General features: G+C 43.3%; 1 protein-coding gene across 8 annotated transcripts in view; it reads left to right on the forward strand.

Annotated features, from left to right (window-relative positions):
- Positions 1 to 568: 568 nt before the first annotated feature.
- ASH2L (ASH2 like, histone lysine methyltransferase complex subunit) overlaps positions 569 to 14048 on the forward strand; it is a 34407-nt gene continuing 20927 nt past the window's right edge. For 2 of the 8 annotated variants that reach the window (XM_009455014.4, XM_009455016.4), the window contains exons 1-9: positions 758 to 1337; positions 1977 to 2043; positions 2618 to 2763; positions 5965 to 6053; positions 6325 to 6419; positions 9787 to 9882; positions 10505 to 10600; positions 12249 to 12324; positions 13049 to 13066. In XM_009455014.4, the coding sequence (XP_009453289.1) occupies positions 1150 to 1337; positions 1977 to 2043; positions 2618 to 2763; positions 5965 to 6053; positions 6325 to 6419; positions 9787 to 9882; positions 10505 to 10600; positions 12249 to 12324; positions 13049 to 13066 (871 nt within the window). In that variant the 5' untranslated portion in view covers positions 758 to 1149. 8 annotated transcript variants of the gene reach the window in all.

Here is a 14048-nt window from a genome sequence, read left to right on the forward strand (position 1 = left end):
CTACGTATTTGGGAGGAGATACTTAGATCAAGCATCCTGCTTCTCTTTGGAGTACCAACCCCTGATTTCAGTATTTATCACCAATTTTAAAAATGTCACCTGGCAACTCAGTTAGGTCTTTCTTCAATTTTGTTGAAAACCAATAATTGAGAACCAATTGGGAAATCAATATCTACGTATTTCCCATGGCGTCCAGTGGCCCAGAGATTCCTACACTATCGGTGGACACATCACAGTAAGATTAGACTGAGGATTGGCGAGGGGTGCGCCGTTCTTGTGTAAAGCGGGAGAAGAGTGTATTATCGTTAGGCAACATTTTAGGATATAGGATAAACACTGGTGTCCTGAAAACGTTCCTGGCCGCAACACTCTTAGAGGTTTGCATTCTCGAGTTTGGAGACCATGGCTCTGAAAGACTCAACTCACTCCACTGATGCCAGCCACCAGCTACTGTTGATGACTTCCCAAGTTCGTACTTTCAGTCCACACCTCTTCCTTTCGCTGGGCACCAAACTTGTCTACATTCCGAGTGCCCCGGCACACCCCCGGGCTTCGCTTTCCGCCTCTCACAGTAGGAAGCGGCGAGCCGCTTCTAGTGCCCACGCCGCTCCTCGGCTGCCCGGCCTGGGTTTTCCACCCTCGCCCCTGGAATCGGCCTCCCTAGATTCCCTTCCCTCTTAAGATCATTTGGAAACGGGCTCCAAGGGGCGACCCTGCGCAGAAAACCAAATTCCATCCGGGGCGGGCAGGGAGTGCTAGACTCCAAGGAAGACGTTTCCCACATTCGGTGGTGAGGAGTGTTTGGCGGCACGGCCAGCGCTCTCAAGGACCCTCTTCTGCGCAGAATATCCAGTCGTAGCCACGAAAATACGCCGCGTCAGTCCCTGACTCGAAAAGAAGTCCTCCAGAGAGCCGCACTAACCATCTAGCTTCCTCCACCTTCAGCCTGCCAGGCCAGCGGCCACCGCCGGCGCGGGAGGCCGGCCCACCTCTACCCGCGCGCCTGGCCTTAAAGCGGTCGTGGAATTAGGCTTCCTCAGGCAGGCGGTGGACGCACCGCGGGCTTTTTCTGTTTGAAGACTACAGCGTCACACAGCAACGCGCGCGAGAGAAGAGAGTATTCTCGCGAGAAGTCCAGGGGTGGCCGTGATGGCGGCGGCAGGAGCAGGACCTGGCCAGGAAGCGGGTGCCGGGCCTGGCCCAGGAGCGGCCGCAAATGCAACAGGGGCAGAAGAGGGGGAGATGAAGCCGGTGGCAGCGGGAGCAGCCGCTCCTCCTGGAGAGGGGACCTCTGCTGCTCCGACAGTTGAGCCCAGTTCCGGGGAGGCTGAAGGCGGGTAAGAGGTCCTGCCGCCCGAGGAAGACGCGGGAGGGAGGCCCGCCCCTCGCGAATCCCGCGGCTCCTGGAGCCCTGCCGCCCGCCCCCTGCGAACCCAGGCCCCGCCGCCAATGGCTCGCCCTGCCTCTGCGCCGCTTGGCCCGTCCCCTCTCAAGCATATCTCGGATAACGCCCCTTCCGCACCTTTCACGGGCGGTGGGAGCTGAGGCTCCTGTCGTTATCTCTGATCCTTGCACCCTGGCAGGAAGCTGGTAGCTCACAGTTTAACGTGAGGCCTTCACATATTCCAGAAAAGAAACCACTTTGCAGTGCCAGACTGGAAGAAGTAACGGTCACTCTGAAAACAGGGTGGGAGAGCTGCCTCTCTTTGAACCTCTCCCAGGACCAACTCTAACCCAGGTAGATTTGACTGTAAAGGCCGGTTAGGCTTCCCTGTGCTCCGTGGGTCCGCGACTGTCTGACATGTCCACCTTCTCAGTATCCTCACAGTACCTTGGGCATCCAGTCTGAGATCAGGCTTAGCTGAAAAAGCTGCAGGAGTATGAAGTTCGGCTGTAATTTGATCATCATTTTTGGGAATAGGCATTTTGAGGTTTGTCTTGAGAATTCCTACTTGAGCGCTTTCATTATCTTATAGGGAGGCAAACTTGGTCGATGTAAGCGGTGGCTTGGAGACAGAATCATCTAATGGAAAAGATACACTAGTAAGTATTTTTAGTTGTTTGCAAGACAAAATAGGGTTTGTTTTTAATTATTTCTTCTTCTTTTTTTTTTTTTTTTTTTTGCGACGGAGCCTTGCTCTGTCGCCCAGGCTGGAATGCAGTGGCGCGATCTCGGCTCACTGCAACCTCCTCCCCCCGGGTTCCAGCGATTCTCCTGCCTCAGCCTCCCGAGTATCTGGGATTACAGGCATCTGCCAACACACCTGGCTTCTTTTTTTGTCTTTTTAGTAGAGACGGGGTTTCACCATGTTGGCCAGGCTGGTCTCGAACTCCTAACCTCAGTTGATTCTCCCGCCTCAGCCTCCCAGAGTGTTGGGATTACAGGCGTGAGCCACCGCGCCCGGCCTTGTTTTTACATTTTTAAGCGAATCAAAAATACATTCAGGCCAGGCACGGTGGCTCATGCCTGTAATCCCAGCACTTTGGGAGGCTGAGACCTCAGGATCACTTGAGACCAGCCTGGGCAACATAGGGAGACCCCCATCTCTTAAAAAAATAAAATAAAGTAAAATACATTCAAGTCAACTGATTTGAGTCTCGAACTGCTCTGACACAGGAAGGTGCTGGGGATACATCAGAGGTGATGGATACTCAGGCGGGCTCCGTGGATGAAGAGAATGGCCGACAGTTGGGTGAGGTAGAGCTGCAATGTGGGATTTGTACAAAATGGTTCACGGCTGACACATTTGGCATAGATACCTCGTGAGTACTTTTCATAGTTTTTGTGAGAATTGCTCGGTAAAATAAATCTGAACATGCTCAACAGTTACTTTGTGGGCAAAATAAATGCAAAGTATTTCCTATGCCTCCTAACCCCTATTCAGCAAGTAGGATGTTGAATCAGGAGTTGTTTTAATTCCCTTAGCATGTTATCTGCTTACTGAGGGCACAGCTCTGGTAGATACAGTGGTGGGTATTGCCCCTCCTTTTGAGTTGACAACCTGGTTTGGAGACAAAAAAAAAAAAATGCAATTACAAAGTGTAATATAAACAAATTTAGAACAATATAAACCTTGTGTTGGTGTTTTGGATTTTTCAGAAAGGATATATGTGGATAAAGCCTGTTGTCCAAAATTTGAGATGACCCATGCTCTTTATGCCTGAACCATCCTTTTTTTCCTTTCTCATTGCTGCTGACTCGCTCCTTTAGGTATATTGTCTACTCTCCTCAGCAAACCTATTTCCAATCATGTACCTCTTCTAGTGAATTAAAATCATATTGTGATTGAGAATGAAAGACTTTTTTCCTTATACTGACTGTCTGTTGGAATAATTGTACTGCTCGCTCTCTGTAATGTTCTTTATGGTTTGTATTATACTAATACATTTATAAAAGACTATCTAAAAATAAGGCTGCATTATCCTGAAATTAATCCACCTTGGGTGAGATTGTGAAGAAATACGTGTGTGTGTGTGTGTGTGTGTGTGTGTGTGTATATATATATATGTTTTCTTGTTTTTTTCTTGCGACTGGGTCTCGCTCTGCCGCCCAGGCTGGAGTGCAATGGCAGGATCACAGCTTGCTGCAGCCTCGAACTTCTGAGCTCAAGGGATCCTCCTGCCTCACCCTTCCAAAGTGTTGGGATTACTGGCATGAGCCACCACACCCAGCTTTCCTTTATAATCTGTTGTATACTTTCTAGTTAAAAGGTTAAAGTGGGTTTTAGAAATGCTGATGTCTTAATTAACATGTGACTTGTGATTTAGGAAAGAGTGTTTTTAAAAAGAAAGAAAAATACTGAAGGATCAGGAAGAAATAATTGATCTTGGTAGCAACATCTGCTGGGAAAACACACTAGCTAAGCAAGCCTGGTCTCTTAGAGAGGCCTAAGATAGGGCCACTTTTGCCAGAAAAATTTGTTTGGATAGACAGTTTAGGAAAGGAAGTTTACTAGAGAGATAACTGGGAGGAATTCAAGGAAGAATCAAATCACAGTTCAAAGTTTTGGTAGCTTTGGAGACAACAGTTTGTAACTGAATTTCAAAAGTTATATCTAAAGCCCAGTTGGATCCTATCAGTGGTATCAAGTTAAAAAAAAAAAAAAAAAGGTGGGGGGCCAGGCGCAGTGACTCACGCCTGTAATCCCAGCACTTTGGGAGGCCAAGGCAGGCTGATCACGAGGTCAGGAGTTCAAAACCAGCCTGACCAACATGGTGAAACCCCGTCACCAGAAAAAAAAATACAAAAATTAGTTGGGCACAGTGGTGCGCGCCTGTAGTCCCAGCTACTCGGGAGGCAGGAAAATCACTTGAACCCGGGAAGCAGAGGTTGCACCCCAGCCTGGGCGACAGTGAGACTCCGTCTCAAAAAAAAAGGCCAGGCATGGTGGCTCACACCTGTAATCCCAGCACTTTAGGAGGCCGAGACAGGAGAATGACGTGAGCCCAGGACTTCGAGACTAGCCTAGGCAACATAGTGAGACCCTGTCTCTACGAGAAATAGAAAAAAATTAGCTGGGCGTGGTGGTTCACATCTGTAGTACCAGCTACTCAGGAGCTTTAGGTGGGAGGATTGCTTAAGCCCTGCAGGTTGAGGCTGCAGTGAGCCATGATTGCTACTGCACTCCAGCCTGGGTAACAGAGTGACACCCTGTCTCAAAAAAGAAAAGAAAAATAAAGCCCAGTTAGGTGGGATGGATTATCTTTTACAACTGAGATAGAGAATGTGAGCTAGCAGGGTATGAAAAAGGCTGCTCTTTACACCTGTTTGTATTTAAATTAAAATAACTATTTACCTACCTATCTTTAGTATGAGGCTTTGTCTTCTGTAAATAAGCTTATCACAATAGTCTGTTTAACAGAAGAGGTTCTACAGAGAAGTGAAGGTAAGGAAACTCAGCTGTAACATTTGTAAGAATGTTTCGTAATTCCATGAGGGTAGCAATAGTTGGTAAATGCTTGGTAGTCTTCTCTGAGGATACCCTAAGCTAGTTTCAGAGTCCAAGATAAACCTTTGTTCTGATTTCTTCTCTTCTAGCTTAAGCCATTTATACTAAAGGTCTTCTGTCCTTCTGTTACTTTGCCCTTTGCAAGACTAAACTCCTGTGCTTTTCCTGTCATCTTGTGCAGTCACTACCATGTTTCTCTTCTCAAATGCGTTGGTTCCTCTGTTGCATCCGTCTCTGCCATATTGTCTTTCCCCTCCTGGCCTCTTCCTCTCTTGCCTTCAAATAGGCAAGTCTTCTCTTGATGTCAGGTGATCCATGCGCCTTGGCCTCTCAAAGTTCTGGAATTAGAGGTCTGAGCCACTGTGCCTGGCCTAGTTATTTACATTTTTAATTCATTTTTTCTTACATTCTGCCTGCCCTTTCCAACCACATTATTGACACCATAGAGATACACCTTAGACTACTTTGTCCTCTTCTACAGCTAGCCTGGCATATTCTTTTTAGGTACTCAAAAAATAAACTTAACAAGATACCAGTGAGAACCTTCTAGATGCTGAATTGTCCAGTATAACGGATAAGGTCTTATTAACTTTCGTGACAGAAAAATCCAGGTATTTATAAAAATATGAGCCCTGTTTTGGTTTTGACAACCTTTTTACATTTTAAGACTATGTTAACATGTTAACATTTTAATTTACCTGTCACTGAGGGGAATGGATTCATGTTAACTTCTCATAAAGAGGCGTACAGCCTGTGCAGCATGGCGAAACCCTGACTCCATAAAAAAATACAAAAATTAGCTGGGCATGGTGGCTAATGCCTATAGTCCCAGCTACTTGGGGGGCTGAAGTGGGAGAATCAACCTGAGCCAGGGAACGTCAAGTCTGCAGTGAGCTATGATTGCACCACTGCACTCCAGCCTGAGTGGTAGAGTGAGACCCTGTCTTTAAAAAAAAAAAAAAGAAGTGTGTGTGTTCACAAGTTCACTAATTCGTATAATTTGGCTCTTCGGCAGATCCTGTCTACCTTTCATGACCAACTACAGTTTTCATTGCAACGTCTGCCATCACAGTGGGAATACCTATTTCCTCCGGAAGCAAGCAAGTAAGAACAAACTCTGGAGTATTTGAAGACGATTATCCACTGGAAAAGAAAAGGGATCTGGGTGTAGCAGAATCAGGAGACCTTTGCCTAGTAGCTGGTATAAATTCAGTTGGGGTTTAGCTCTGAATAATTGCAATTGCCCATTTCAGGTCACATGATGACTCCATTTTGCTGCCATAATTGTTATTTTCTGGACCACTTATCGAGTATTCCCTTGGTAGTAGAGATGTAGTACTACAGATAACTGTTTCTTTCTTTTTGTTTTTGATAGACTTGAAGGAAATGTGCCTTAGTGCTTTGGCCAACCTGACATGGCAGTCCCGAACACAGGATGAACATCCGAAGACAATGTTCTCCAAAGATAAGGTAGAGGTGGAATTAATGTAATTGCAGTTATGTTGAAGAGTTAGGTGGAACTTCTAAATATACTCCCTAACAAGTACTTTCTTCCCAGTTTTTATTGAATATATGACAGTGGATTCAGTGATTACCTTGTTCTCTTTTTTTTTCAAGATGGAGTCTTGCTCTGTTGCCCAGGCTGGAATGCAGTGATGCGATCTCAGCTCACTGCACCCTCTGCCTCCTGGGTTCCAGAGATTCTCCTGCCTCCGCTTCCCGAGTAGCTGGGATTACAGGCATGCGCCACCACGCCCAGCTAATTTTTTGTATTTTTAGTAGAGACAGGATTTCACCATGTTGGCCAGGCTCATCTCCAACTGACCTCATGATCCACTGGCCTCGGCCTCCCAAAGTGCTGGGATTGCAGGCGTGAGCCACCGCACCTGGACTGTTGTGTTTTTTTTGAGAGAGGGTCTCTGTCACCCAGGCTGGAGTGCAGTGGTGTGATCATGGCTCACTGCAGCCTTGACCTCCTGGGCTAAAGCAATTTGCCTTCCTCGGCCTCTCAAAGTGCTGGGATTACAGGTGTGAGCCACTGCACGTGGCCTCTTTTTAGTTTATTTTTTCCAAAATTATTTTGAAAAGTTTCAAGGTGGAATGTAGTGACACCATCACGGCTCACCGAAGACTTGACCTCCTGGGCTCAGGTGATCCTCCCACCTCAGCCTCTCAAGTAGCTGGGACTACAGGTGCACACCACCACACCCAGCTAGTTTTTATGGTTTTTTTAGAGACAGGGTTTCGCCACGTTGCCCAGGCTGGTAGAACTCCTGTACTCAAGTGATCCGTCCGCCTCAGCCTCCCAAGGTGTTGGGATTACAGGTGTGAGCCACTGCACCCGGCCCATTTCTTCTTAGATTTGCCAGTTAACATTTTGCTACATTTGTTTTATGTCCCCATATGTCTGTTTTTCCCTTAAGCTATATGAGGCTACATTGTGGATACACTTTACCCAATATTCTGTTATACAACCACAATGCCATAATCATAATAAAAAAATTTAACATTGGTGCAGTACTACTAATTTACAGTTCATATTTGTAGTTTCTCAGGATTATTTTTGTGTTAATAATATCCTCCTCTATAGCTTCTTTCTCCATCCAGGATCTGGTCAGGATCACCCATTACATTTAGTTGTAATGACTGTTTTGTCTCTAATCTATTAATAAAACAATTCCTTTATTCAGTTGGGTTTTGCTCTATTACCCAGCCTGGAGTGCAGTGGCACAGGCCTGGCTCACTGCAGCCTCAACCTCCTGTGTTCAAGCTATTCTCCCACCTCAGCCTCCCGAGTAGCTGGGATTCCAGGCGCATGCTACCACATCCAGCTAACTTAAAAAAATTATTTGTGGAAATGTGGTCTCACTAGCTGGTTTCGACCTCCTGGGTTCAAGTGATCCTCCTGCTTTGGCCTTCCAAACGTCTGGGAATACAGGCATAAACCAACACACCCAGCCCCTTTATTTATTTATTTAATGAATTAAAATTTTTTAAGTGCTTAGGCAGTTGTTTGGCATGATATTCCTCAATTTGCATTTGACTTTCTTCATGATTATGTTCTGGTTAAACTTTTTTTTTTCCGCTATAATAGGGACAGGTCTCACTATGTTGCCCAAGCTGGTCTTACACTCCTGGGCTCAAGCAATCTACCAGGCTTGGCCTCCCAAGGTGCTGAGATTACAGTTGTGAGCCACTGTGCCTGGCCATGTGTTAAACATCTTTGGCAAGAATGTTACATAAGTATCGTGTGTTTTTTAGACTGTCACATCAGGAGGTATATAAGATATTGCTTTGTTTTATTATTAGTGATCCTAAATTTGACTAGTTGGTTAAGGAGGGAGCATTTTTATCTTTGTGCTAAGTAATCCTTAAGCCATACATGGAGATTATGTGAGTACTTTATTCTCCTACTCCTTTCAACCAGTGATTTTTAGCCACCATTGATTATCCAACCCTGAATCAGTTGTTAGAGTAGTAGTTGTAAATCAGAATACATTCTTTGGTTGCAAGTCTTCTGTAAATAACTTTCCCTCATTCTTTTTCTTCCCTTTTAAATATCACTGTGGATTATTTTTTAAAAATCAGTGTGTTATAGTCCATTGTTGGAATTTTTTTTTTTTTTTAATTAAGATGGAGTCTGGCTCTGTCACCCAGGCTAAAATGCAGTGGTGCGATGTCTCGGCTCACTGCAACTTCTGCCTCCTGGGTTCAAGCAATTATCCTGCCTCAGCCTCCTGAGTAGCTGGGACTACTGGCGCATGCCACCATGCCTGGCTGATTTTTGTATTTTTTGGTAGAGACAGGGTTTCACCATGTTGGCCAGGCTGGTCTCAAACTTCTGACCTCAAGTGATCTGCCCACCTCAGCCTCCCAAAGTGCTGGGATTACAAGCGTGAGCCACCACGCCCAGCTCTTGTTGGATTTTTTCATTTCTGACCCTCAGGTTGTCCCAGATTCAACCATTGTAGCCCTATCAGACTGACTCCTGAAACTCTTTGATACTCCCCCATCCGTTTTTGAACTCTTCCTTACTTTCTGGAACAACAAAATATTCCAGGCTTTCTTTGTACTTTCCCTGGTTCCTTTTAGTAAAGATTTAGTTGTCATGGAGCTAACTCTGGTGGTGGTACTTTTGAAGATTATCTAAATAGGAGGCCAGAAGATGAAGGTCAAAAGTCGTTTCAGTCATGCAAGCAGGAGTTGGTGAGAGCCACAGTCACAGCAGTGGGGATGGAAGGGAGTCCTGATTGGAGTGACATTTCTGAAATTTTAAAATTTATTTGGTGAGCATTTAGGTGTAAAAATTGTGAGAGAAGAGTCAAGGACAACTCTTAATGTGTCTAGCTTATTCTGGGTGATGACTGGTTCTAAGTTATCAGGAGCAAGAATAGAAATCCATAAAGCAGATTTATGAGGTAATATACCAAGTTCCATTTTAGTCACAAGAAGTTTGAGGTCCCTTTAGGATGTCCAGATAGAGATGTCTCAGCTGGTAGAAATAGGAGTTCAAGAGAGAATAATTTGGGAGTCATCTTCCAACTGACAGCCAAGGGACTGTGACAGAGCTTTTCTCTCCAATTGGAGTGTAAGCCCTACATGGCTAAGGTTTGTTTATACTTGTGGAAATCCCCATAATCTGTGTATTGTGTGTATGCAATGAAATATTCAGAGATTAAAAGACAAACATGTAAACCTTGTATAACACCGTGGGGGGAAAAACTAACATGGATTTTTCTCTTGATTCTAACAAGGTCTTTGAAAAATGCTGTTTTCTTTCTTTGTCAGCATATCTTTGACTGCAGCAGTAATAGTCTTAATTTATTTTGAAAATTAGGATATTATACCATTTATTGATAAATACTGGGAGTGCATGACAACCAGACAGAGACCTGGGAAAATGACTTGGCCAAATAACATTGTTAAAACAATGGTAAGTAGATTAAAATTGATTAGACTTGACATTTAAAAAACCATTGTTTTTTGTAAGAATTCAATAATATTTTATCGTCTCATTGTGAAATGGTAAAATTAGAACAACTTAATGTTAAATCTTTGAGTGTGAGATACAGCTAATTGTGAATTTTAGTAGTTTTCACACACAGAATCAGTGAGATGCATATTGTCTTATATGAACATTGCCCGCATACACCTGGTTTTATGTATTGAAACTTGTCCACAGTACTTTTCCAAGAATAATTTTGTATTGAAATTAGAGACCATTTCTTTTCTTCTATTAAAAAAAAAGTTATAGGCAATATTGTCCTTAAAACTAAAGAGAGCACCTTGGGAGAAGTCAACAGGAAGCTGTTAACAGTGCTTATCTTTGTGAAATAGAAGGATAGGTGAGGATTATGAAAAACTTGGGCACTCTTTGTGTTTCTCTGTTGTTTGAATTTTTTGATGGTCACTGATTATTTCTTAGAAGGAAAAACGATACTATCTTTTTTGGACACTGCACCTAGGAATTGACTTTTAGAGTTAATGGTTGATTATTAATTCCATACTTTTAAGTATAAAATGTTCATTAATAGTAAAACACTGCTTCTTTTTAGAGTAAAGAAAGAGATGTATTCTTGGTAAAGGAACACCCAGATCCAGGGAGTAAAGACCCAGAAGAAGATTACCCCAAATTTGGACTTTTGGATCAGGTACATTAATATGTTTTACATTTTCTTTTTGATTTTAAGCCACTCGGGGATAGGTAATCAGGTTCTGTTTACATTTGTATATTTGCCACATAACACACTGCCATTATATGCACATAGCATGGTGGACTCCAAAAAAATAGTGACTGATATGAGAGTACTCACCTTCAACCAAGAGACCAGTGTTGTATAGTGTTTTCGTTGTGGGTCTTCCCCAAAATGTTATGAATTTCTTCAAATCACTTTTTTTTTTAACTTTAGTTTCCTCACTTGTAACATGTAAAAATGCTATTTCAAATTACTTCTAATCTTCCTGCCATCTTAAATTTTGCTCTTAAAAACTTTCTTTGTTGTGAAAAGAATTTGTTTTGAAGAATTTGTGTTGCATATCTAACATAACAGGCAAACGAAAATTGCCGTTTTTTGTTCAACAGCAGGGTTCACATTTGGCAAGTCAGAATGTCAAATCTTAAAGCTGTGTCTTTACATGTTTGATTTGCCAGCTTTGAAAATGCAAGATTCAGCCCAGTGCAGTGGCTCATGCCTGTAATCCTAGCACTTTTGGAGGCTGAGGCAGGAGGATTGCTTGAGTCCAGGCATTCAAGACCAGCCTGGACAATACAACAAGACCTGTCTCTCAAAAAAGAAAATGCAAGATTTCACATAGAAATTTAGATTTCTGTCTTGTAAAATGAAAACATCTGACTGCATGGGGCCTGAATTCCCACAGGAGCTGAGTGAATGGGGCTTAGGCACTCTGGTTTGCCCTGTGCCCTCTCCTGCCTCTACCCAAGTTGATTGATTAATTGCCATTTATCGCCATTCTGAAACTATTCTGATCCTTACACTTGGCCTACCTCACACATACTTGCAAGGGTGCTTGCTGGTCCTTAAAACACCCAAGTTTGGGACTCTGCGAGCTTCATTGTTTAGAATTGTCCATTTCAGACTGTGCATGGTGGCGCACGCCTGTAATCCCAGCACTTTGGGAGGCTGAGGCGGGCAGATCATTTGAGATCGGGAGTTGGAGACCAGCCTAGCCAACATGGCGAAACTCTATCTCTAGTGAAAATAGAAAAATTAGGCCAGGCATGGTGGCTCATGCCTGTAATCCCAGCACTTTGGGAGGCCAAGGTGGGTGGATCACCTGAGGTCAGGAGTTTTGAGACCAGCCTAGCCAACATGGTAAAACCCCATCTCTACTAAAAAATACAAAAATTTAGCTGGGTGTGGCAGCAGGCACCTCTAATCCCAGCTACTCAGGAGGCTGAGGCAAGAGAATCACTTGAACCTGGTAGGCAGAGGTTGCAGTAAGCCAATATCGCGCCACTGCACTCCAGCCTGGGTGACAAGAGTGAAACTCTCTCAAAAAAAAAAATAATAATTAGCCAGGCGTGTTGGTGTGTGCCTATAATCCCAGCTACTCGGGAGGGTAAACCAAGAGAATCGCTTGAACCTGGAAGGCAGAAGTTGCAGTAAGCCGAGATCGCGCCACTGTACTACAGACTGGGCAATAGAGTAAGGCCCCATCTCAAAAAAAAAAAGAATTGTCAATTTTAGTTCCCATTCTGTTAGAATTTCTCTTGTTTTATGAGCATCCAGATTGACTGACTTACGTAGGCTCCTTTTTTAATTGGATGTATTTTTGCAGGACCTTAGTAACATTGGTCCTGCTTATGACAACCAAAAACAGAGCAGTGCTGTGTCTACTAGTGGGAATTTAAATGGTAAGTGTTTACATGTCTCATTGCTGAAATATTTGGAAGCTATTGAATCCAGTTGTGCCAGAACTGGCCATTCTTTGGGTTGACCCTTAACCTGGATACTTACTAAAATGCTTTTATAGTTCAAACTCAATTTTTAGGAACTAGCCAAGGATTTGGCAGATGGTAATAGAGGAGAACTTTTTGTCACTTTACAACAGTTTGGTCTTGAGTGAGACAGGTTTAGCATAAGACAAGGAACCATTTCAAGGTCAGATTTGCTGTGTTTATATCTGTATCCTTATAACTAACATTAAATTTAGAAAGATTCAGCTCCTCTCCACTCTTTTTCTGCAATTCAGCTGTTACTTTTAACAGATTTCCTGTGCCCATCTTCTAATTTTTCTTGCCCTGAAACTTCAGCTCATTCACATGATAGCATTTCTATATTAACCACCCATTGCAGCTTGTTCTTCTGTTAACCCATCTAATAGCGGGAAAACCCCTCGTTACTAATGGTTATTTAATAAGAGTTGGGGTGGCTGAGAGATATTTAGCTGTTCATCTGATATATGGGATCAGTAACCTGTCTTTTGGAGTGGTCGCGTCTTAAATATCTGATCATTTCTACTGTTACTAATATTTTAAGGTGGGTTGGAAATAGCTAGTGTGTATCTTTTTACAACATATTTTCCCGTTTTAATTGTTAAAATTTGACAAATACATGGTGCCACTTCTGTTCTTACAGGTGGAGCCACTTTTGGAGGTGAATTCCTCCACTGTCTTCTTTCAGCCTCTCAGACTTAAGTATTTGTGGTTTGGAAAATGCTTTTTGCTGAGCTATGGTAGAAGCTAAAAACTACATAATTTGAAGCATTATGAAAATGGCGGCAATAGCACTTAATATGAAACAGTAGTTGAGTTTAATGTTAGTATTTAAGAGCTTGTATGTTGTCATATTCTGCCTAACATGGCCAGCCATCCCACTTCTGTACTGTTTGCTCTGTTCTGGTTGGATCTGAAACTTCTTAAAATAATCAAAATGCAAATGACAATTAAAAATGTAATTGTGGCCACGCGAGGTGGCTCACGCATGTAATCCCAGCACTTTGGGAGGCCGAGACAGGCAGATCACCTGAGGCCAGGAGTTTGAGACCAGCCTGGCCACCATGGCAAAGCCCCATCTCTACTAAAAATACAAAAAATTAGCCAAGTGTGGTGGCAGGCGCCTGTAATCCCAGCTACTCGGGAGGCTGAGGCAGGAGAATCGTTTGAACCCAGGAGGCAGAGGTTGCAGTGAGCCGAGATCGTGCCACTGCACTCCAGCTTGGGCAACAGAGCAAGACTCTGTCTCAAAAAAACAAAAATTTAATTGTTTTTTGATTATGGTTACTTAAACTAGAGATGATGACATTGCAGCAGTTTAACATTAAACTTTTATGAAAAATAGGAATAACATCTGAGGTGTTCACCAAAGGAAATTCTGCATAAAAAGTCTGGTCCTGTATATGCAGAATATGAGCCACCTTCAATGTCTTGATCCTTTTTATTGCAGCAGAACTGCTAGTAATTCCCAAGCTTGCCCCAAATTAAGATTTAGTACTCTGCAGTTGTTTACGTAAAGGTGTTTTCCTGCAGTTCAGGGACATTTCCTGGAAGAGGGAAAAATAAAACTAATTGAGAGGAATTTGAACTGGACAAAAATTTCAAAGTACCTATTTCAGAAATACACAAGGTAATCTTCCTTG

This window comes from Pan troglodytes, chromosome 7, assembly GCF_028858775.2.
Source record: "Pan troglodytes isolate AG18354 chromosome 7, NHGRI_mPanTro3-v2.0_pri, whole genome shotgun sequence".
NCBI classification, from domain to species: domain Eukaryota; kingdom Metazoa; phylum Chordata; class Mammalia; order Primates; family Hominidae; genus Pan; species Pan troglodytes.